Here is a 25,608-nt window from a genome sequence, read left to right on the forward strand (position 1 = left end):
CATTGGTATTTCACAAAAATAAATATTATTTACCTGTAATCACTCTATTTTGCATCTTTGAATAAAGATACACTAAACGCATATTTTTATCAACTCTTATCTACCATGTAACATGATTTCTCACATTTTATATTAGAACTGTTTAATGTTTATTTTCATGTGTAGATTATCACCTGCTGAGGGGCAGAAATAATATCTTCTCAGTAATTTTTTTAATTGGTTTAACTTTCATTGATGTTCCTTTAAAATTGATGTAAATTTATTTTTTACTGAATTTATTGGAGTCACACCAGTTAACAAAAATTATACAGGTTTCATGTGCACAATTCTACAACACATCATCTGTACACTGTATTGTGTGTTCACCACCCCAAGAAAAGTCTGCATATATCACCATTTATTCCGCCCATACTCTCCGCCACCTCCCTCCAACACCCCTCCCCCAGCAATCATGACACTGTTGTTTATGTCCGTGAGTTTTCTCCCTTTTATTTTTCTTTTTTGCTCAATCTCTCCACCCCCTCCACCACCCTCGCGACAGCTGGCATCCTGCTCTCTATTTACAAGTCTGTCTCTATTTTCTTGTTAGTTAATTTTGTTCATTAGAGTCCACATATGAGTGAAATCATGTTACTTGCCTTTCTCTGACTGGTTTGTTTTGCTGTGCCATTCATGAAGAATGAATAAAGTGTGTGAGAAAACTTCAGCTATGTACCCTAGAGTCCAGTGTAACAATTGTCAACATTTAGTTATCTCTTGATAAATACAGTTTTAGTATTTCTACTATCCTATTTTCTAAAATAGGCATGTTTAACTTTTATAATAAGAACAATATCATTTTATTACTACTTAAACTTTAATATATTTCAGTATCTCATGGTATTATTATAAATAACATTGCAGATTTAACTTTTTTACATTTTATAAAGTGAGTTAAAAAAAAACCCTCTATTCAGCATGAATGCTCACTATTTTTTTTTGAGAATTCTATAGTTAGCTTCTCCAGGTTAATTCCAAAGAAGTTGTCCTCAGTGTTTAACGGACAGATAAAAATATTTTAGAAGAAAAGATACTCCTGTTGCTTATAAGGTAACATTATGCTAAAATTCATGCCCAAACTAATGTGCTTCTTTTCTTTTCTCTTTTTTTAGATTTATCTTTATTGTTGAAAGTATTACAGATGTCCCCTTTTTTCCCCATTGACCCCCTCCAGCCCACACCCACTCCCTGCCCCTGGCCTTCACCACACTATTGTCTGTGTCCATGGGTTATGTTTCTTTTCTTTTACTTCTACTCAGCACTTAACCCTAATGAAACTGTTGTTACCCCACTATCATTGTGTCTTGGGCATTTTGCTGAACAGTAGATGAAAAATTGGAAGAAGGAAAGCTATTATCCTTATGCACGATTATGCAGTCCGTCATAGTTTATGTCTTGTGCTACCTGATCTCAATTTAATCCATATCATAACTTTATAAATGTTTCCAAGTTATGAAAATATTAACTTTACTGTGTCCAATATAAACTTCAAGAAGTCAAATACTGAACCTAAATAAACTCAGATGGATAGAGATTTTTAGTCACTTTCTCCATTTGCCTCTTAGAATAACTTCATGCAGAGTAATTTTCAAGGATCTACATTGGACTGTAGCAAGATTGATCTTTTATAAGTCAAATCATCACAGCTCTGTTTAAAATTCTCCCATGACTCACTTAGTGATTGGAGGATTGCAAAAGAAATCCCTCCTGCTACCTTTATGCTATATTGGTTTCCATAGTTTGTTTATTGCTAATAACATAAGTGAAAGCAGAAAACATCATTTAATGTTAATAATTATGATACTGATAGAATATAAGGAATGTAACCCATTCCCTGGTAGTGTGTGTGCATGTGTGTGTGTGTGAGTGTGTAAATTTAACTTTCATTACCTAGGTTACAGTTACCCTTTTCACACACATACAGATCTAAAAAGAAAAGCACCCCCATTCATGATTTACTGCCTCAACAAAAATGTTGATTTGATAGAAAGGAATTTGAAAAGGACATCGAGCTCAATACTTCTCCTTTACACAGGGGAAAATTGAAACTGAGATTAGTGCCTTGCTCTGTGTCATACAGTGTGAGAGGTACTAAGTGGGAACCTGTAACTCCTGGCTCCCATCCCAACACACTCTTTCCATATTACTGCTGTGTTTTGTTATATTTCTAAACTAGGCACTTGCTCCTCCTCTACCATTAGCTAAATTTCTTTTCTTTGCAGACATTATCCAAAACTTACTCCTATTTAAATCCCAACTTCATCTTCCAACATCTTTTCCTTTCTTTCAGTTATTCCACATCAGGCTACATGTTTTGTCACTTTTATTCCTTGATATTTTATACTTCTATGACTTCAAAGATGCCCATAGAGTTCTCATCCCTTGAGAACCAGATTAAATATTAACTTTCTATAAAACACACTCTCTGAATTCTCTGGGCAGGGCTGTTTCTCTGTGATCCCTGCTTCTGCAAATAGAAAGTTTATGAGCTATATGTACGATGGGAAAAGAAACGATTCTGGAACCAAACTTCCTAGGTACAACTCCTCAATATGCAATTTATTCAAATGTTGCCCTTGGAAATCATAATAATAATAGAGATGACCACGGAAACGATTTAAGTAAATTAATGAAGAAAAGGTTAGATACATCTTTGATGATTTTTATTTCTACTTTTACTTTTATCATCATCATATTTCCTCCAATTCATCTGAAATTACTTGCTTCCATGTTTCTCTATATTAATATATTCAAGGAAAAATATAATGTAATTCTCATGTTTTCATATTATAAATAGTACAATTCCTGATATGCCATAGAGATTCAATAAATATTTATTGTATGAGTGAATAAATGAACTGGGTATCTGTAAGCCAAAAAGTGGTTTCTCTAGAATTCCATATTCAGAAATACAATGTTTTGACCTTCATAGTACAAAAGATACTTGGGTTTGACAGATATTAGCATTTGTAGAACAATTCCCAAGCAAATTAAACAGATATATATTAATACCAGAGTTGAATGCAGTAGTTGAAAAAGAATATTTTAACTAAAATCAGTTCTCAAGGCAATTTATTTTGTTCTGTTATAGTAATTTATATCAAAGTTTTCTTATACTTGGTATAGGATAGCCAAAATTTGCACGTGTACTATATTTTGGTATGTGTTCTAAATGTTCCTTTAACTGAGCTTTATTAGTGTCATTTAAGTAAGCAAAGAGTCTTTGTAAGGAGAAAAAGGAAACTGAAGCTAATTAAATTAGCAGCCAAGGAAGAGGGTGAAAGGCCATCTTGTACCAAGCAGTTGAGATGACCGTCCACTAGAAGGGCGACTACGACCAACGCCACTGACGGTCAACTGTTTATTCAGCTGACTGTGCATGCTCTCGGTGGTAAGAGAAATGTCAAATATACAATGTATTAAGCATAAACTAGGCATTCTCATCTGTATCTTATTTCCCTAGGTTAATCCTTATGAAACAGTATTCCACAATGAGTGAATTTAAATGGGACTTTTATTTTAATGCAAGAGAAGAAAGACACACACACACTATGTTTTCTGTAACAACAAAAAAAAGACAATGTGATTTGTCATTACTGATATATGTTTATGTATAAGCGATAAAGACTCCCTCTATTCCAACAGTCTCTTATGACAAGATTAAAAAATCATTTTAAAATTTATCAAATTGTGGCAATATGTCTAAAGCAATAGTTTTCACAGCATGGTCCCTTGACCAGAAGCATTATTTTCATCTTGGAACTTGTTAGAAATGCAAATACACAAGCCCTACCTGAAAACCATAAAATCAGAAACTCCGGAGTTAAGTCCCAACAATCAGAATTTAACAAGCCCTTCAGGTGGCTCTGATACATGTTAAATAATTAGTCCCAAGTTGGTGCCTCTATCTGCACCTATATGGTCACTGCTGAAAATTCTCTCATTGCACTACCGTCCATAGTTTCTCAGCCTGCATTCCTACCAAGGACCAAGTTGCTCTGCATTTTTTCTGATCCAAGAGCTGATTCTGTGATTTTTTTCTCATCCACGCTCCGCACTCCCCTACCGTATACAGGTAAGTTCTTCAGAGAACTATGTGTACACAATACACACACACTCAACATATGTGCTCAATCAGCCCTGATCCTGTGATTTAGGGGCAAGTTTGGTTTAAGATCTCTCTCTCTCTCATGAGTTCTGTTTGCTCAACTGGTCACTGAACTTTCAAAACACTTGTACGAGGCCAAAAAGTAAAATAAAAAAGATTTTGTATTTTTGGTTCAGATCTGGAGAGTATTCTAAATACAATGTTTTCTTTTTATGAGAGAAACAGAAATATGACAAGCTTTGTAACAATAAAATATTAAATATACAAGTGCAACATTTAAGATGATTATACAAATGTGAAAGAATATAGAGGTATAAAATATTTTATAGGCACAGATATTATTAAGGTATCACATTTGTAAAGGCTGCTGTATCAAAATGTTTTAAACACTGTCATTTTAATTTACAATATGATTGAGTTGCTTGTTTGCATGCAATATGAATACATTTCTCTACTGTTGATTTTTTTTATTCAGATTTTAAATTCAGGCTTAACAATTATTCATGTCTTGTTCTAATAATATTTTCTATGTCCCTCAATGTTTCTGCAATTATTAATTGGATTTCTTCTCTAAGGAAGAATTGTCTCTTCTCTCCCTTTTTATTTATTTACCCAACTATTTATGAACTCATGAATATTCATTTTATTTCACAGATTATAGTCAAACACATTTGTCATTTATTTTGTTGCTCAGATTGTTCCAGCACTGGCTACTGAAAGCTCTTTCAGTTTGGCTCCTGTGTGCTTTCAACCTCTTCCCATCCTTTTTATTCAGCAGTTCAATTTTAATTTTATTTTATTCATGCAGGAGTTACAAGGTAATAAGTACAGAAAATATATAAAACTGTACTTACAATGTGATCTCACTTTAAAAGTAATTATTTGTGTGGATAAATTATATTCCATGATTTAAAATTCAGTTGATTAAAAATTGAGACTCATTTTTACAATATAAACTATATATCACGGTATCAAAGCTGTTATCTCTGAGAGGTGGGAAAAAAGAACAAATTTTACTTTGTGTATTTGTTTTTTTAAATTATTTTCTAAAAAAAAAATATGTTCTAACATAAGTTTTGATTTTAGAGTGATAAAGAAGATTTTAAATTGAAAATAAGTCCTTGACTCTGGATAAGGGGCAGTCTTTTCCTTCAGTTTGACTTCTTAAATTTGACATATCTATGGGACATTTTTAAAAATACATAAATAGTTATATAAAACCAACAGCTGATAGTGAGTTTATATTAACATTTTGTTTTCTAATACAAGGAACCAGAGCTCCTTGGAGTGATTTTAGAGCCAGGACAAGGAAAGTTTTGGTAAGCCTAGAAGAAACTGTGGTACAAAAAGAAAGGAAATACACAGGCAAACCGATGGAGTATGTTGAAAGCACACATTGTGGAAAATTCTACAACACAATAGACCAGTACTCTTTAGAAGTATCAAGATTATGAAAGTCCTGAAAAGACAGAGGAGCTGTCAAATATTTGGAGAAAATGACATGAATCCTGGGGCTGGGGAACACAAAATCCAGGGAACAGAAAAACATGTGTGAAAAGACTGGTAAATCTGAATAAAACTGGTAGTTAAATTAATACTGTTGTACCAGTATTAATTTCCTGGCATTGATGGCTGTGCATGATGTTAACATTAGGTTTGGTCATGATGTAAAGTGCTAACATGCAGGGAATTTGGGTGAAGGTTATAGGGAAATCTATATTATGCTGTAATTTGCTGACAATTCTAAAATTAGTTTAAAATAAAAAGTTAAGTGAAGCTATAAATTCAATTGTGACTTCCTTTTGATCTCTGGGATATTAAAATAATTTTATTTCCAAATAATTGGTGACTTTCCGGATATCTTGTTACTGATTTCTAGTTTAAGTACATTATTACCCAAGATAATACTTCGTATTACGTGGAGTTTTAAGACTGTTTTTATCGTTGATGATACACTCTATTTTGATGAAAGCTCTATATTTACACAAAAATTTGAAAGTATTCTACTATTTTGGGATTGAGCATTTTAAAAGTAAATTAGGATAAACTGGTTGACAGTGTGCAGGTCTTCTATATTCTTAGTGATTGTGTCTGTTTTTTTGCTAATGATTATTAAGAGAAGAGTGGTAAAGTGTCCAACTATAATTTCAGATTTGTCTATTTCTCTTTTCAGTTTTATCAGCTTTTGGCTCATATAATGTGAATTCATGTTTTAAGTACAAAAACATTTAGGAATATTATATCTTCTTGATTAGTTGACTCCTTCATCTTTATGCAAGATTTCTCTTTATCCCTGGGTATATTTCTTGCTCTGATGCCTAGTTTGTGCTCTTTAAGATCTTACTAGATCATACATATTTAGTTAAGCATGACAATGAGAGATTAGTTTAAGAGGTCATGTTGTAAGCATTGTTGGCTGCCCTGTCATGATTTGGATCTTACTACACACTGATAGAGGAAATGCACTGGGTATAAATACTTTCATAAACCAGGTATACACTATAAAATACTACACATAATGTAGATTTAAAAATCATACTTTGTTTATCAACACTTTGCAGAAAAACATCAGCATCAATAGTGTTAAGGTAGTGAATATATTGAAGCAATTACTTCAGAGAAACCTAAATTCCTAAATCACCTTATGGGAACACCCCCCCTTTGTAACCCCTCTAGAACTTACCATGGTGTGAGACATGAGATAAAAGCTTTCACTGAGAAAAACCACTGAGAGTTTTATAGTTTATCTCTAACAGTGGCTGAAGTTTAATAAATCTATCCCTTAAGAGAAAAAATCAGTTAAAATTCCCTAAAGGGAGGTAGATAATGGCAACTTGCCAAATACTACTTTGTATAGTATTTATTTTCATCTATTAATGTGGTGGGGTGGCGGGTGCAGTAAACATTATCTGACTCAGCTCTATAAGTAGGTAATTTTAATAAGTATCTAGACTTCTTTAAAATCCTGTATCTATGAGCAATCCATAAGGTTAAGATGGGAAAAAGCTATGTAAAGTTATGCAAAGGATTTAACCAGAGACACATGAATGTCAGGGAAGTTAGGATCACAACAGATTTTAACAGATAAATGCTGAGATTCATCTCTTAGTCATATCAGCCAATAAATTAAAACTACATAAAAATTGAAATAAGCAGTTTTTAAGATGTTAAATCAATGGATTATTTTTAAATTGAGTTGTTATTTAGTCAATAATAATGAGTAAAAGCTAGTACCAATCTTAGATTGAATATTAGAGACAAAACAAAAGTAAAAGTGGATCCTCTTGTTTTTCCCCTTTAACTGGTAGTGCTCTTGGCCTCTTTATGATGTCACCTCTCAACATCACTAATTTGAACTTACAGTGCTTAGGTCCTGGCAAATCATAGGTGGGGGAAATGTCTGTACCAAGATTGTAAGTCCTCTTTTCAAATTTTATGTTTTAAAATAAGTGAAATACTCTAGTCAGCTTTATATTTACTCTCTTTTAGTGTAAAGGGATATTTGTTACATTATTATCATGCCATTGATAAATGAGACACAGTCTCAAGCAACATTATAGGTTGTTTTGACCCAAGACTTAACTAGTTCATTCACTTCAGTAAAATACAGACATGGCTTTAGATAAGTCTTTTTCCAATGTGATTTTTACTTCATTGTTTTGTCATATTGTATTTTGGAAAATAAAAAATAAAATAATTGATGGTTTTTATTCAAGCAAATATTACAAATGACTCCTTAGGGGTCGTCTGGAAATTTATGGGAATTTTTTATTAATATCACAGTGACTGAAAAGTGCTACTGACCTTTAGAAGGAATGGGTCAAGGGTACCAAACCTTTGCTAATAAGTGGGGCAGCCCAAAGACGACGAACTAAATGCAAATTGTATCCCCCTTGAGAAATACTGAGTATACAAAAGTAGTATGCAATAAAAAGAAGATAATACAGAACTGGAAGTTTGATATTTGTGTCCTGATGCTTAATTTATTTTGTGTTAAAATGAGGTATGGGAAGAAAACTTTCAATTATGTAAATTTTTTTAAACTGTAAAGACATGAAATAAAGGCAAAGGCATGGAACTCTAAAATATAAAGGAAAGTGTAACTGGGTTTTCCTTGGATAATACTCTTAATGCGGAGATGAAATACAAATCTTGAAAATAAATACAGATAAACAAAACAGGCTTCCCCTAGGCGCTGTTACCTACTTCATTACAACATAAACAACATACTTCATAAAAGGTTTGAATGTACTGCTCATGCTTACTTTAGAGGCTGAGTAAACTGATGACTATTACACAGAAATCTATGTTCAGGCATGTAACATGACAGAATTAACTACTGTGATTACTTTAAAGTGTTTAAGCACAATAAAATATTGATGGCATTTCTATTATAATGAGCATTGCATGACTTTCAAAGGACATCACTGCACTGTTTAAAAATTATTATTGGTTTTATGATGATTTCCTTGTTTTTTCCTGATATAATCTCCAAACTCTCCTGTTATTATAGAAGGAAAGTGTGGTTAAATTCATAATCAAATAGCCTGATTACTAGCCAATGAAGTGCATAAAGAACCCTTAATAAAAATTCATATTTCCAAGGGATGAACTGGTAAATTCCAGTTTATTTAACAGAAAGGGTGAGATGCAGAAAGTAATTTTCTACTTTGGTTTTCCTCTGAATTCTTCTAACAATGACCGGGCCTTAAGTTTAAACTTACATGCCTGTGCCGTGGTAAAGGCCTTGTAGTTGATAAAGTTCTCTTCTTTGAGCTCAGTTTTCACCTCTCTATTCCACTTTAGTATCTTTATTTGTCCAAACCTCAACAGCCCCACTCAAGAGTTTTACCTCTTCTTGCCTTTGCCTCTAACTCAGGTTGTGTCAGTCACCTCAATCCTTCCATTCCTAATACTGAAAAGTAGGTCTAAGACTTCTGAAGGAAGTGGGAGAAGTCTTCATAAAGATTTGGCATCAGATGTGGAGAAAAACTTTTTAAACTTCCAGTGTTTGCTTCCAGAGCTCATATCCACTATACATTTTCTCTTTGTGTCCTGTGAATTGCATTAATGAGGACATGTCTTACTATCTTGTCCAAGAGATTCACCCTGATAAGGAAGGTTTACCAACCTCGGCACTATTGACATTTTAGGCAGGACAACTCTTTATTGGAGTTGAGAACTGGAGGGTATGGGGGAGTGTGTGTGTGGGGGGGTTGTCCTGCACATTGTAAAATGTTTAGCAGCATCCTTGGTCTCTACCAACAAGATGCCAGTATCAGCATGCAAGTGCACATGAACACATGCCTACACACAATTATGATAACCAAAAATATCTCAGACATTATAAAATGTCCCCTGGAGAAGAGAATTGAAAATAAACCCAGCTTGAGAAACACTGCTCTAGAAAATGTTAGAGAAGGACAGGAAATCTCACCATATCACACAGTCATCTCTCAGTGAGACTATGTGGCAGTTGACCTTTGCCTTTACATAGAGACCCTCTAGCATATATGAGAAGAGTGAATTAGGCCCCAGTCAGTCCTGGGAAAATTTATACAGGTCTTGCATATATGTCAATAAACTTATCTCTAAATATCTTTATGTTATTGCAAATGGCATTATTTTCTTAAATTTATAGCTTCCCATTTTTCTAGATATTGAGATGTAATTTATATAATTAGCCCTTGTAACATATAACTTTACTAGGTTTACGTAAGAGCTCTAAATAATAATATTTTTAGATGTCGCTGGATAGTCTACTTACTCAATCAAGTCTTTTGCAAGTAAAAAACAATTTTCCTTCTCTCCATTCTTGATGCTTTTATTACCTTGTGGAACAAAATAGGGTCTGGATTACAATGCTGAATAGCAGACTAAGCATGCTCACCTACTTTCTGATTTATAGAGGAAAAACATTCAATATTCCACAATTGAATTTGATTTTAATAGTAAAGATTATCTGAACACATTTTATCCTTTTGAGGAAGATGCCTTCTATTCCTCGTTTTCGCAGAGTTTTAAATTATGAATGAATGTTACATTGTAATTCAAAAATTATTCTACATATCTTGAGATGATCAGATAAATTCTTGTTGATTTTGTTATTTAGAGTGATCACATTGGTTGCTGTACATATGTTAAACCAACCTTACATTCCAGAGAGTACCCTTCAATGGTTATGATGCATTAGCCATTTTATATACTGTTCAGTAAGATTAGCTAATAAATTGTGAAGGATTTTTTTGTGTCTGTTAATGCAGTGTATTAGTTTATAATATTCATTTCTGGTAATGTCTTTGAGAGGTTTTGGAGTCAGGGTTATTTATATTGGTTTTAAAAATCAATTGAAAGACCTATCTCCTTCCTCTTGTTTCTGAAAAACTTGTGTACAGTATTTTTCCTAAATTTTTAAATTTATCAGTAAAATGGTTTGGGCCTGTGCTTTTCTTTCTGGGAAGGTTTTTTGCTAATGAATTAAATGTATTTAATAATTATAGAGCTATTCACATTTTATTATTTCATTATGTGCAAGTTTTGGTAAATAAACTGAGTTTTTACATAGAGCTCATCTATTTCATTTAAGTTGTTGAATTTATTACCAAAGGTTGTAAATTATAATCCTCATTATTATTTAATATCTATATAATTATAAAACCTGCATCAGTCTTAATATTGGTAATTTGTGTTTTTTTCTTTTCCTTTATCAGTGTTCCTAGGACTTAACCAATTTTAATAATCTTTAAAGAAAAACCCAAATTATGGAATTTTTAATTTGCTCTAATTTTGTTTTCTTTTTCATTGACTTTGACATAGCTTTATAATTTGCTCCCTTTAACATTAGTTTGATATTTTCCTAATTTTTAAAGCAGAGATTTAAACCACTGATTTTAAACTTTTTTCTAATATAAGGAATTAAATCTATAGATTCTACTGTATGAACTGTACATAGTACTCCACAATTTTCAATATTTTATTATTCATTTGCTTTTTTTATAAGTATGCATTGTGATTTCTGTTTGACCACTGGTTACTTAGGAAGAACTGTTTACTTTTCAAATACCTGTGCTGTTGTTATGTACCAATGAGTTGGCTCAGTCTCCTGAAGACTCTGTGAATGAGTGATGTCCACAATGTGCTGTCCTCAACAGCCCTGCTCAGCTCCTGCAGACTCATTCCTGTGGCTTCTCTTACGGAGTCAATCCACCTCACATTTGGTCTTCTTTTCCTGCTGCCTTCTATTTTTCTCAGCATTACTGCCTTTTCCAAAGAACCTTGCCTTCTCATGATGTGTCGGGAATAGGACAACTTCAGTTTTGCCATTTTTTGTCACCAGCAACGTTTCAAATTTAATTTGCTCTAGGACTCGATTGTCTTTCTGGAAGTCCAAGGTATCTGTAAGAGCTCTCCTCCAACACCATATTTCAAATGAATCGATTTTTCTTCTATCAGCCTTCTTCACTGTCCAATTTCTGTGTATTTTCTACATATTTTTGTTGTTGGCTTCTAATTTAATTGCTTGGTGATCAAAGAATATGGCCTAGAAATTATACAGGGAATTAATGGATAATGCCTACATAATACTTTTTAAATCTCCAATTTAATAATGTTGTTTCATAAACCTGAAATATTTCCTCTTTCAGAGCATAGAGAACAGAGAAGTTCATAACCATGGATGGACTTCAAAATGTCTTCAGTAGTGTATAAAAATATACTTTGGATAGCTCCAAACCTAAAGATTCAGATCTAGAGGGGCAAGTAGTTTTAATGCATGTCCTCAGATTAAAAAACACACACACACACACACACACCAGACTACATAATTAGTCAACACATCCTAAATTTTATCATATAATTTCATTCAAAATTTTTAGAGCAGCAAGTTTTAAAGTGTTCCAGGTTTTATGCTGGGGATTAGAGCTTTAATGTAGTCATCAAGATACTTTTTAAAAATGTAATTTATTATTAATATTTCTGTAATGTCAAAATAAGTAAAATACTGGGTAAAAGAATGTGTTTGTATTTGTGTGTGTGTGTGCGCGCGCGCGCGCACGCACACAAGACCATATTCACTCATGATTAACAATAACTGTTTCTGTAATACAATGGGAAGGTGTAGAATAATAATTCTCTAATAAACTGTAATGTTTGCCTCCATTACAAGTATAAAAAACTAGACTGTAAATATCCCCTTTGGAGACAAACATGCTCATATAGCACTAAAGTAAATGGAAAATACTTTGCAATATAACTCCATTTCTCATATTTTCTTAGAGAACAAAAGAAAAATCAAAATCCAGATCAATACTCTGGTGCACACTGACTCAGTTATACACACACACACACACACACACACACACACTCATAGAAACACACATGCCATTGAATAATCTGGATTTAGTTAAACTCTGAAAATATTTTGAGGATCTGATTTTACTTAAGCATAGTGTTTTCAAAGTGCTGTCTCAGTAAAATTCAATTGCAAGAAATTTTAGAGCATGAGGTGGGGAAATGAATTCAATTATGGTTTCACAATTTGGAAAATGTCTGTATTTTAGATATGCAAAGTTGATGAGGTTTTTTTCCTTAATTTTATTTTTGTTGTTTTAGTTCTGTTGACGTTTTCTCTAAAAACAAACATATTCTCATCTCTGTTTTTCTGGGATCAAGTAATCTTACGTAATAATAGAGATCTGAGAATGCAAAGTATTTCTCTAGTTGGTGGCAAGTGCTTGGGCATAATAATGATCATTAAATAAACTGATTTTTGTATAAATTAACTAAAACCTTTCCCTCTTATTTTAATAGCCAAAAAATAAACTATGGGGCACATGATAATTACATTCCAGGTAAGAAAGAGTTCAATATGTATTTCTAAAAACATGTATGATTAATTTTAGGCATAAGTGATTATCCTCCATTCAAAGAGATGAAACAATAGCTGTCACGAAATATTGAAAATTAAGTTTTTATTTTCAAAGGCACCTTTTTCAAGGGCTGAGTGAACATCTTCTAAAAATATTTTGTTCTAAATCCAAAGAAGATTAAGCAAATACGTAGAGCAACATTAAGACGGACCGATATACGTGTTAGAAATCATTCAATCAGATAATCTCACAATTAAAAGGCAGCAAAGAAAATTCGATAAGCAAGTTCTCATCCATGTCAGAAATGCCTTCTACTACATTCCTGATAGAATGTATCAGGGTTAAAACTGACCAAGAAATTCATTATTTGACAAGGCCAGTCAACCTTGTGTTGGAAGACTTCATACATCAAGTGATTTTTCCCTTGTATACATACTGATCTTAAATATGCCTTTCATCCTGTATATTTTCTCATTGATCCTGCTGCAAGTCTATTTTCACTTACATGTGGTGTTACTGTACATATTTAAGTACAGTGAGGATATCTCTCTTACTTGTCTCATTGGTAACCTAAATGTCTTTAACTATTTCTATTATAGTTTGCAGGTAACTTTACCCTCCCATCACAATTCTGTAGGTTTTATTTGTCATTTTCCTTAGTAATGTGCCCCCGATAACAATGCAGTTCTTGGGTATATAACATTTACTTTTGCAGCTTGGAAAACGATTGCTAACTAAAGAGATATAAAGCAGTGATTTTCCACCTTTTCCATCTCATGGCACACATAAACTAATTACTAAAATTCTGCAGAACACCCCCCAAAAATACATTTTTTGCTGATCTGACAAAAACTAGGTATAACTTTGATTCATTCACACAGGGCGGCTATTGTTGTGTTGGTGCTGTCATATTTTTATTTGGCAATCTAAACACCAGTTGAAAATTACTGATCTAAAGCTTTATCATTTAGATCCAATCATATATTTACTGAGTATTTTATAATAGGTACTGCACTAATTGCTTTGAAGTTTACAGAAGTAGTTACCATATTTTCTGTTCTCAGTAGAATTGTATTCTAACCAAAAGAATATAAAGTCAAAATCTAGGCTGGATTAGATAGAAAGATTAAAAGGAAACAATAAAATGGTTTCTTTCCATTTATCTTGCAGACTACATTAGATAGTCACAATCGCTACTTTATATAGTTCTCTGCAAAAATGGAAAACATAGAAAAATCACTTTTTATTTCCTCATATTAATAGTAGATGATTTCAAACATTACCAAATAAATGAAGACAGAATTTTAATCATTCGCTTCTTCATTTACGTGAAATGTAATACCTTACTGCCATATTAGTTTTGTTGAAATGCTATTTAATCTAAAGTATATGTTTAATGCTTCCTTATTTTAGTTAGTGAATTAAGCAAAAAATCATGGAATCAGCAACATTTTGCTCTGGCATTTCCCAAACCACGTCGGCCAGGACAAAAATTAAGATCAAGGCCTTCCCAACTACGAGATAAAACAGATCTTGTAAGTATTAAAAAGATCATATAATTTTACTAGTAATAAACTTGTGAAATCATGTGTAGTTATATGTCTTATATATCATCACCAACTAATGAGATTTCTGTGATGATGGAAATATTTTATATCTTTGCATTCCAATGTGGCTATTGAACACCTCAAATGAGGCTAGTGTAACTGAATTTTATATTTCAATTCAATTCAACTCACATGTGGCTTTTAAATGTCACCAAACAGTACAGTTAAAGGTAATTCAAACTCTACTACTTGAGCAAATCAGATATATTTTATTTGCATTTCACTGTATAAAAATTTCTTCCTTATTTCATATTAACTATTTGTTCAGTAAACCTACATTATACAAAATATGTATCCAAATGTGCAGTAATCTTTAGATCCTAACAGTACAGTTCGAACATTCGAAAACTATTCCCCAGCTAAAAACACCCCCTTGTTAGAGTCATTATGATCTGATAAAGTTTCAGCTCTTCCTCATTTCCTGTAATACAGAATTCAGAATTCTGAATTTTATTTTATTTTTTTACACATATTCTTTTTTTTTTTTTTAAACATATCTTTATTGATTTCAGAGAGAGGAAAGGAAGGGGGAGAGAGAGAGAGAGAGAGAAACATCAATGATGAGAGAGTCATTGATCGGCTGCCTAGTCCGCAACCCAGGCATGTGCCCTGACCGGGAATTGAATCCCGATCTCCTGGATCCTAGGTCGATGCCCAACCGCTGAGCCACGCCCGGCCGGGCAGAATTCTGAATTTTAGAAGATAAGCATTTCCCAAGGTTTCTGGAGTCCCAAGGTTTATATGGGATATAAAAATGTTGAAAGAAAAGCTTTTACAGGCTCAATATACTACCAACTCTTGTTTATTTTAGGAAATGTATCCAATCTGTAGTGATACAGGTTTCTTCTGTCCCCTCATATTTCTTCTCTTTTTTTCTTCCTTCCTTTCTTTATTCAATTTATTTTTCATTGTTTGTTAACATTCCTTCCAAATTTGCTGTTTTTTTTTTCAATTAAACTTTTGCAAATATTTGCTTACAAGTTGAAAACAAGACACCATTCTGCACAACTAATGTGCACTGAATAGTACAGCTTTCATTGTTGCAGTTTCCTATCTGATGATACTCAGTTTATATATTGCCATGCAGGAAGCCATTCAGGCTTTTAGTTTTAACCACAGTTAGTACTGTAAATTCCAGGCTTTTAGTTTTAACCACAGTTAGCACTGTAACAATAGACTAGGATCTGCCTGAACACAAAACTATTAGATATTAGAAAATAATTAGTTTCTGAGCTAGCCTTGGTATGGAAGCTAGGCAAGGATATTTCAAGAATCTCAAAAACATAGAGTCAAAGAACAAACAAGCCCTCTCCTGCTTGTGAAGATAGGTTCTAGTATGTCATTAATAAGGGAAGATCTGTACCAATTTTAACATACAATCTTGCAGGAGTCATAAAGATACTCTAGATTTAAATTAGATCCAAAATGAGACATGACTATCCATTAGTTCAACAAAGAATGAATTTGAAAAAGCAAAATAAACTATAAAATCTACAATTTATTTTATATTTATTAAAATCTAAAATCTTTATCGTTGAAGTTAAATGTATTTGGTACCTGGTTATAAAGCTTGGGTAACTAATACAAGTTATTTATCATTATTCTAATCAATATTTCAGAAACATGATGAAGTCAAATTAAAGGAAGGTTCTAAACGACCATTATGGATGCACCGTTCTTTAATGCAAATTTCTGAAAGGCCATCTGCTTATTTAGCTGCCAGGAGACAGCGTCCATCTAAACCAACTTATCCCCCAGGTGCAGAGAAACCTTTATCTCCAAAAATAGGTAAGGTAGTTAAAGAAGACAAGAAGGACAAATTAGATTCAGAAGCTCAATCTGCAGTTTCACGGGAGTTAAAAAAAACTGAGGCAGATTCAAAAGCAAAAGACACAGAAGATAGTTTAAAAACAGATGATGAAAAAAAGAGTTCCAAAAAGATCACGGACTCAGCTACAGAATCAGAAGCTGAAAAAGGAGACACAAAGAAAGATGCCAAAAAAAAGAAAGGTTCCAAGAAGGACAAGGGATCAGATGCAGAATCTGGAGAGGAAAAAGGAGACACTAAGAAAGATGCCAAAAAAGAAAAGAAAGGATCCAAGAAGGACAAGGGATCAGATGCAGAATCTGGAGAGGAAAAAGGAGACACTAAGAAAGATGCCAAAAAAGAAAAGAAAGGATCCAAGAAGGAAAAGGGATCAGATGCAGAATCTGGAGAGGAAAAAGGAGACACTAAGAAAGATGCCAAAAAAGAAAAGAAAGGTGCCAAAAAGGAAAAGGGATCAGATGCAGATGCAGAATCTGGAGAGGAAAAAGGAGACACAAAGAAAGATGCCAAAAAAGAAAAGAAAGGCGCCAAGAAGGACAAGGGATTAGATGCAGAATCTACAGAGGAAAAAGGAGACACAAAGAAAGATGCCAAAAAAGAAAAGGAAAAGAAAGGCGCCAAGAAGGACAAGGGACCAGATGCAGAACCTGGAGAGGAAAAAGGAGACACAAAGAAAGATGCCAAAAAAGAAAAGAAAGGCGCCAAGAAGGACAAGGAGACAACAGCAGAATCCGAAGGGGGGGAAAAAGAGGAAAAAGGTGATGAATCAACGGACAAGAAAGACGCCAAGAAAGATGCCAAGAAAGATGCCAAGAAAGGAGGCAAGAAAGATGCCAAGAAAGGAGCCAAGGAAGAATCCAAGGAAGAAACCAAGGAAGAAACCAAGGAAGGCACTGAGCCAGAATCCACTGAGGGAAAAAAGGATGCAAAGAAGGAGGGAAAGAAAGAGGGAAAGAAGGAGGGAAAGAAAGACGAGAAGAAGGAGGGAAAGAAGGAGGGAAAGAAGGAGGGAAAGAAGGGCAAGTAGGCCTTAGACGGTATTCAACAGCACATTTGCTGAAACAGTTTGATTAGCATGAAACTGAATTTATGAGTTAAAGGGGGGATTCGAATATTTAATCAAATGCTTTTAAAAATGGGGCAAAGAACAATATAAAGAAAGACTCAGAAAATCTTCATAAAAATATAAGAACAATGTTAAGAAATAATTAATAGATGATTCATTGAAGGATGCTTCTGCTAAAGTTGGGGATATGAAGGATTAAATGAAAGATCCCTAAAAAAGATTAAAAAAACATATAAGTAAGGATGTAGAAGTTAATGATACTGTATGAATATGCAAAAGAAAAAAAAAATCAATGAAGGCTTTGATACATTTCAAGAAGGCAGATGTTGAATCCATAGAGTCAAACAATTTGAAGACACATCCACAGATTTAAATGAAGAACCATAGTAGTCATGAGAGGAAGTGAAACAAATTTCAGAAAGTCTACTTTCAAATAAATACAAATTAAAGGTAGCATTCCTCAAAAAAAAACAACACAAACCACAAAAAATATTATTACTTTCTTGTGAAACTATATCACCATCTCTGAAGTATAATTAGACACAACCATGTTCATAGATGTTGAATGTTCCACTTCCAAGCCAAGCTAAACACATTTGGTAAGTTTGCTTTCTTTTATTTTAAGCCACATTGGATTAAAGAATTGAACCAGTTTATAGATTTAAATTGACACCATTTTTGTAAACTCTGTAATCTGCTGGTTAAGTTTTGAACTACAATTATATCAAGGTTAGGCCTTCTCATTATAAGAAAAATTAGAAGAATTTGGTGAGAACACCGTATCAGTGAGGATTTTAAAGTGTCCATGGAAAGGTTAAGGGAAGTAGGATTCTTTTTCATGAGGAAAAAAACTGGCCAAAGGTATATGATACCTTTAACGATTACTTATTGCAAGGTGTTTTTTCTTTTAAATAGAAAATGGTGGCCAACTTATCTCCATTTAAAGAAGGAAAGACATCATTATCGTCCAAATTACCAACGTGAGTAAATTTAAATGAGGCATACTAAATAGATTCCTGATAAATTGCTAAATACATATAGAGAACCAAATTAGGCAGCAAAGAGTCTAACTCAGTGAAATATCTACATATAATTTAGATACAAAATTAACTTTATAGCTTCATAACAATATTAAACTCTCTTGTGACCATAATCTTATTAATGTGAAGGAAAATAAAAAACAATAAAAAAAGCAAACCCTTGGGCTTCCCAATTAGTGATGATTAAATCTCTTCTGATTGAAAACATTCTTTCAGATAAACTCAACATTGTAGCAAAATATGCTAAGTGATTTTCTTTCCCCTTTATTTCTCCCAATATAAAATGTAGATGCAAGAGAAAGGAAGGGACTAAAGGAAGGGACTCCTAACCCACATGCTCTCGGGAGCTAGCTTTAGTGAGGTGTAATTGTTTTGCCTGCTCTTTTAACGTTGGACCCTGCTGCCCTACATCAACTGTTAACGGATTAATGACTATTGTATCTCATGGTTTTCCAGGAGGCCCTACCTTGCTGACAGGGTAAGCAGTCAGAGCTGTGATGACAGAGTCAAATCCTGCCCCATTGTCCTCTCTCCTTTCCAGGTAACTCCTCATTCCCCATCTGCTTATAAAATAAAAGTCTATGTTCAGATTTTCAACCTTTTCTGGAAACATTGGCATCTCCCTGAGGATTTAGGGAATCATTTTAAATCTTCTTTTCCTCTAAAAAAAAAACCCTTATTCTCTAATATGAAAGTAGTCAAAAGTCATGTTTTAGATTCAAATTTAACTCATAGTGAAAAAACAATTGAGTTTCTGCATTTACCATTCTACTGAAATGCACCAAAGTCACCAAGAACTTCCATGTAGCCAATTTCATTAGCAGTGTCTTTTTATCCTAGCCCCTCTTCTCTTTTCTTTGCATATATTTCTCTAAACTATTCTACCCATTCCCATCTCTTTATACACCATTCTTATGCTGATGAATCCTATATTTATAAGCCAGCACTGACTTACCCACTCAGCTCCAAACTCATATATTCAAATATTAAATTAAAGCAACTTCTTGACTGTCTTCCAGGCATTTCAAAGTTAACATATCACAAAGAGAAGATACCCTTCCACCTAAGCCTGGTTTCCCCCAAGTTTTGACCAGCTCAGTAAATGAAACTAACATCTAACCTGTGACTCAATCCAAAATTGGTAGGTCATTCATAATTCTTTTTTCTTCACTCTGCTTATCTTTTAGAAAGTCTTGCTTTACTACCTCCAAATATCTGAATTGTTCTACTTCAGCCCATTTCTACCACTTCCACACTAGAAGTACAATCATTCCTTACATCTTACTTGGACACCCCAAAAGCACCCTAGATGGAGGTTGTGGTTATGTTTATGGCATAGATTGGAGAGATAGTTTCACAGGTGTATACTGATCTCCAAACTCATCAAGTCATCAATTTTATGTTAAATATGTACAGTGTTTGCATGTCAAAAAGTACACACACAAAAATACACACACATACACACACATCCATACACACACGTCATACAAAAGAAACCTCCAAACTGTCTTTTATCATGGCCGTACCATTTTGTATTCCCACCAGCAATGACTGAGAGTTCCTGTTGCTCTAAACCCTCCCCAGAATGGGGTGTTGTCAGTGTTTTGGATATTGATCATTCTAATAAGACTATAGTGGTATCTCATTGTTTTGATTTGCATTTCCCTGATGACATAAAATGTGGAACGTCTTTTCATACGCTTATTTACCATCTGTGTATCTTCTTTGGTGAGTTTTCCGTTAATGTCTTTGGTTCATTTTTTAATCATATTTTTTTGTTTACTTATTGTTGAGTTTTAAGAGTTCTATGGATAACAGTCCTTTATCAGATATATCTTTTGTAAATATTTTCTCCCAGTCTGTGGCTTGTCTTTTCATTCTATAGTGTCTTTCACAAATCAAATTTTTAAAAAATTTTATAAAGTCTTTCTCGGCCGGGCGTAGCTCAGTGGTTGAGCGTAGACCTGGGATCCAGGCGATCGGGGTTCGATTCCCGGTCAGGGCACATGCCCGGGTTGCGGGCTGCAGCCGATCAATGACTCTCTCATCATTGATGTTTCTGTCTCTCTCTCTCCCTCTCCTTTCCTCTCTCTGAAATCAATAAAGATATATTTTTAAAAAAAATTATAAAGTCTTATTTATCAATTCTTTCTTTCATGGATTGTGCCTTTGGTGGTGTATCTAAAAAGCCATCACCAAACCCAAGGTCATCTAGATTTGCTCCTATGTTTTCTTCTAAGAGTTTTATAATTGTGCATTTTGCATTTAGGCCTGTGATCCATTTTGATCCAGACATATTTCACTGCCCATTCTCTCTCTGTTTAATTCCCTATTACCTGGCTACTTCTATTCTGTTAACATGTTTTATTCTTCTATGTAACCTATACAATCACAGTCTGCCTGTCTGTCTGTATCTATTTATCTATCTAATCTATAATCTAATTTATCGCCATCTATATCTATCATCTATCTATCTATCATCTATCTATCTATCATCTATCTATCTCTATCTATCTATCTATCTATCTATCTATCTATCTATCTATCTATCTATCTATCTGATCTAAATCATTATTGCATATTACCTGTCTCTCCCACAGAATAAAAACTCTACCAGGGGAAAAAATATGTAACTTATTTACTGCTATATCTTCAGTGTATAGAACTATTTCAAACATGTAGTATATACACATTAACCATGTCAGATAAATGAGTAAGTAAAGTTTGAAGTACTTAGTGGAAATAATGACTTACTTGGAGTAAGCCTCTCCAAAATCCCAAAGTGAAACATACCAGTCTCAGCAAAGTCAAACTGAAACACTTACAGTATCTTTTCAGAAAAGAGAAGTTCCAAAAGAGAGTAATTTTGAGAGTTAGTGGCCATTTGGAAAGTAGGATATAGTGTTTTCTTATTTTAGTGTGATAAAATATGGGAAATCATGAACTATGTAGTGATTTTAAGATGGTGCCTATACAGGCTGGCAGAACTTTCTGTCCCTGACCAATCATGTCCATTTTTTTAATTAGTTAATCAATTCTATTGTTATTATATAGAACTATTATAAAACTATTTTTATAAAATTAGCACTGCATTATTGTATAGAATATGAAGTTACTGAATTATTGTATAGTATTTTAATAAAACTATGATATAGTACTTTCTATTATAAATTTATTACTTCACAAATATTATTATGTATTATTATATATTTATTTTAATATTATTGCACAGAATTATGACTACTGAACACTGAGATTTCTAATCATGGAAAGAGGATTTATATATGTTCTTTATTAAGGTGAGGAGATGAATTCTACATGTTATGTTTTGTTTTCTTTAGAAAAGTTGTGTTTTTTCAGATTTTTATAATTTGATAACTGGTACTTTTATATTATACATGCTTTAATAGCATTTGAAAAATACAGAAACACACTAAAAAGAACCAATTTTCCCCTTTACTCCATGCCCAGTCCCATTGACAATTCATATATTTAAAAAATATAACTTTCCAATTGTTTACCAATTTATTTGATTTCTTGTCATACTGAATTGTAAAAAGTTCTTTATTGAAAAGATCATATTTGCCTTTTTTGAGGAAAGAGGGGGAAAAAGATGGCAAATTTATTCACTGACCATAAAATAAGGAGTTTTCTTTCTCTGATTTAAAATTCCATCATCTCTAGAATGTGGTATTGAACTGGATGATGTTAAATTGAAGCTGGTGGCCCTACAGAGTAAGAAGGGTAAACAGTATGAAAATGACTATTATCCTGAACTTCACAGCCTTAAGATATTCTCAAATTGTTTCCTTTTCTGACCAGAAACAATAGTTATCTTTTAACATTTGAAAGGAAATAAAGCTCACAGAGTACTACCCATAAGACTCTTAATTCTCAATTGCCATTTAACACACACAGGTAAGACCCAATTTTATTTGACAAGGTTCCTCCATCTCAAGTAGTTAGCTCACCTTGTAAGTTCTATTACCTAGTTTTATAACCTTCCAATTTACAGAGTGGCATAAGTAAATTTTTTAAAAATCTGCCACTACCTAAGAGCAATTAAGGACTTTTATCACCTCCAAAATCCAAGGGAAAAAGTACAGGTGCAGTTATTTGAGTCTTTACACGTAGCTCTGATTTCTGATCTAAGGTACTCAATTCTTTTATAAGACCACTAGGCGCTCCTAAAAATGACTTTATTCATCAGTTGGGACCCTGACCTATGGAAGAGGATCTTGGCTTTTTCCCCAAAGCTCTATTTTATTAATCAAATGTGGGTTATGAGTTTTGACTTAGAAATATATGAAAATGATTAAAGAAAAGAATATGACAGTTTTTCGGTCATTAAAATAAAAAATTTATAATAAAACAATATAAAATCCTCCAATAAATAAGAATTAATAAATTCTTTGATAAAGTATATCTAACTCTAACTTTTAGTTATTTGCTAACCTTTCTTACGCATAACAATAACCAGCAGATCTGATTGGTTGTCTAACTCTAGGTTGACTCTCTAACCTTTCTTTGCCTGGTCTCCTTAGTATCAAGGCCAAAAGGGGAAGTGAAAAGGATGGGAGATTAATTCTAAGGTAGAGATCTAGGTTCAGAACCACCTCCTATTCAACAATCTTGTTGTATGTTTCAAATCTCAGTTTAGATTTTTCATCACAAAATTTGTTTGTGGAAGATATTTTTCCAGTTTTGCTGGTTAATTTCCCATTGAGTAGAACTTTGTGCTGTAAAAATAAAATACAGATGTTAAAGAATTGCTCATTTTGTAGGCTTGTTGATCAGTGAATATATGATTAAGTTGTTGCAAAGGCTTGCTTGCGATGACGGTTAAAGATTTTCAGATGTGACTAGAATCACAGAAGAAATATCATAAAAACAAAAACAAATCTTGAATTTAGAAATGTACAGGTTCTGAAAGAAATGTGTGAGACCCCTGGATTCCTTATGTGGACACTTAAAATGGTCCTGCAGATTATTATTTAGTCATTTTGGATATTATAACATTCTATGAATACACCACAATATGACTCATCATCTGTAGAGGTATGCATATTTGCAAGGTGCTTTTTTTTTCTCTTCTGTATGTGTGTGTTAATTCCATAAACATTACCCTTTGGAAGATAACGTATTTTTAACATACTTTTCTGCTAACTGACATATAAGGAAGAGAAAAAGAGAAAAACATAGCAAGATTTTTTTTTTTTAATCCTTACATGAGGATATTTTTTTCCATTGCTTTCTAGAGAGAGAGGAAGGGAGAGAGAGAAAAAAAGAGCCAGAAACATAGATGTGAGAGAGACGCATAGATTAGTTGCCTCCTACTCGTCAACAGGGCCAGAGAATGAGCCTGCAACTGAGGTATATGCCCTTGGACGGGATCGAACCAGGGACCCTTCAGTTCCCAGGGCCAATGCTCTAACCACTGAGCAAAACTGGCTAGGGCCATAACGAGATTTTTTTAATTTTTTTTTAAAATATATCTTTATTGATTTCAGAGAGAGGAAAAGAGAAGGAGAGAGAGAGAGAGAGACAGAAACATCAATGATGAGAGAGTCATTGATCGAGCCCACGACCTGGGCATGTGCCCTGACTAGGAATCGAACCCCGATCACCTGAATCCTAGGTCGACGCTCAAGCACTGAGCCATGCCTGTCCGGGCATAACGAGATTTTTAACAACAGATTTAACAAATCTATATTACTGGACATGCATGAAATTACTTTCAACATTAGAGTGCATATTTTGAAGAGTACATGATTTGAATTGTTACCAGTTCACAAAATACAGTAATTTTTCTAGGGGACAAAGGTGACCATAATATTTGTATGTGTGTGTGCACAATCAAATGTCTTAATCATTTCTTCAGCATTTTATGTGAATTTTTGCCAATATCTATAAAATATTCACTCATGGCTATCCTAAGACAAGGCCCTTCATTTTTTTAAAAAAAATGTATGGTTATTAGAACATTTTGTAGATCCAATGACTGTCATTTTATATGAAACCTATATATAAAATCATTACACAGAATAATTAGTAGAATAAAATGTGCTCTGAATTCCAGAGTTGTACAGTCAATAATCTGTTTTAATTAACTTGAGATGATGATTATATTGCACAGACACTGCTATGGTAGGGAACACTTGAAAGTAGAGACAGTGTTTAGGAAGAGTAAAGTAGTAGTCAATACCCCAAGTACATCAAGTTCAGAATAGAAACAGAAAGGAGAAATATTTTGTAAGTGTAAATTTTTCTGCCTTTAACACTGGCTATGAGCTTATCATCGGCTACAAACATGAATTTTGTCTCTTCACTGTTCTATCATTTAGAGAATGTTATATGAAAAGAAGATGCCAAACAGCAGAGAGATCACTGAGCACATGAACATGGGAAAACTGAGAGGAAAAGATTCGAAGATAAAGGAAACTCACAAAGGTCCTGCCAGAAGTACAATGGAACCTTAGCAATGAAGAATTTTCAAGGTTTTATTATTTAAAGTCCATGGGATGTCCTAAGTTTCAATTTTGCTGAATTTTAATGGCAGGCTAGTATACGAGAACCTATCACTAGCTTGTATATGATTCTCGTCCCCTGGGCATTCAAATCTATCTCATCAAAACATCCTCAGTCCAGTCTTTGTGAGCTATGAGTTCACTTGTGCAATGAATGAAATGTCTGCTAATGATCACTAGTCCAGTTTTGTTGACTTACGAACATTTTTTATTATTGGTACTACAAAACTAAATTTAAAATAGTGCACTTATTTCCATGAAAAAAATTAATAGATTTTTCATTATGATTGTAGTTAGGTTATGTAACTACTGAGAGTAGAAGGTATTCACATCATTTTCTCCAGAAGTATCTTCCTGTATATTGTAGAGAAACTAGAAATTGTAGGGCTATTAACAAGTCTAGATTGTATTACTAGATAATTGCCATAAATTATCCTTCTTTTCCTAAAAGAAAAGAAATGCCTGAATTCTCCTTTTCCACCCAAGTACTAATCAAACTTTATTTTTGTTTTTCAGTAGGACTTAC

General features: G+C 33.4%; 1 protein-coding gene and 1 long non-coding RNA gene across 2 annotated transcripts in view; one reads left to right on the forward strand and one right to left on the reverse strand.

Moving 5' to 3' along the window:
* The window catches only part of LOC107546568 (uncharacterized), a 453,940-nt gene that overhangs the window by 370,043 nt on the left and 58,289 nt on the right, over positions 1-25,608 (reverse strand). The gene's annotated exons all lie outside the window — the stretch shown is intronic.
* CYLC2 (cylicin 2) lies at positions 7,544-17,476 on the forward strand. Its single transcript, XM_087823130.1, has 5 exons — positions 7,544-7,560; positions 12,956-12,996; positions 14,428-14,549; positions 16,241-16,954; positions 17,072-17,476. Exons 1-5 carry the CDS (start codon positions 7,544-7,546, stop codon positions 17,474-17,476), a joined length of 1,299 nt encoding a protein of 432 aa, XP_087679256.1.

This window comes from Miniopterus natalensis, chromosome 12, assembly GCF_054644295.1.
Source record: "Miniopterus natalensis isolate mMinNat1 chromosome 12, mMinNat1.hap1, whole genome shotgun sequence".
Classification (NCBI taxonomy): domain Eukaryota; kingdom Metazoa; phylum Chordata; class Mammalia; order Chiroptera; family Miniopteridae; genus Miniopterus; species Miniopterus natalensis.

Excerpts from the sequence above, each read along its gene's own strand:
- CYLC2 (XM_087823130.1), top strand. Across the intron at positions 14,550-16,240 it reads TACGAGATAAAACAGATCTT|AAACATGATGAAGTCAAATT; the intron begins GTAAGTATTAAA and ends TCAATATTTCAG. Across the intron at positions 16,955-17,071 it reads AAGGAGACACAAAGAAAGAT|AAGGACAAGGGACCAGATGC; the intron begins GCCAAAAAAGAA and ends AAAGGCGCCAAG.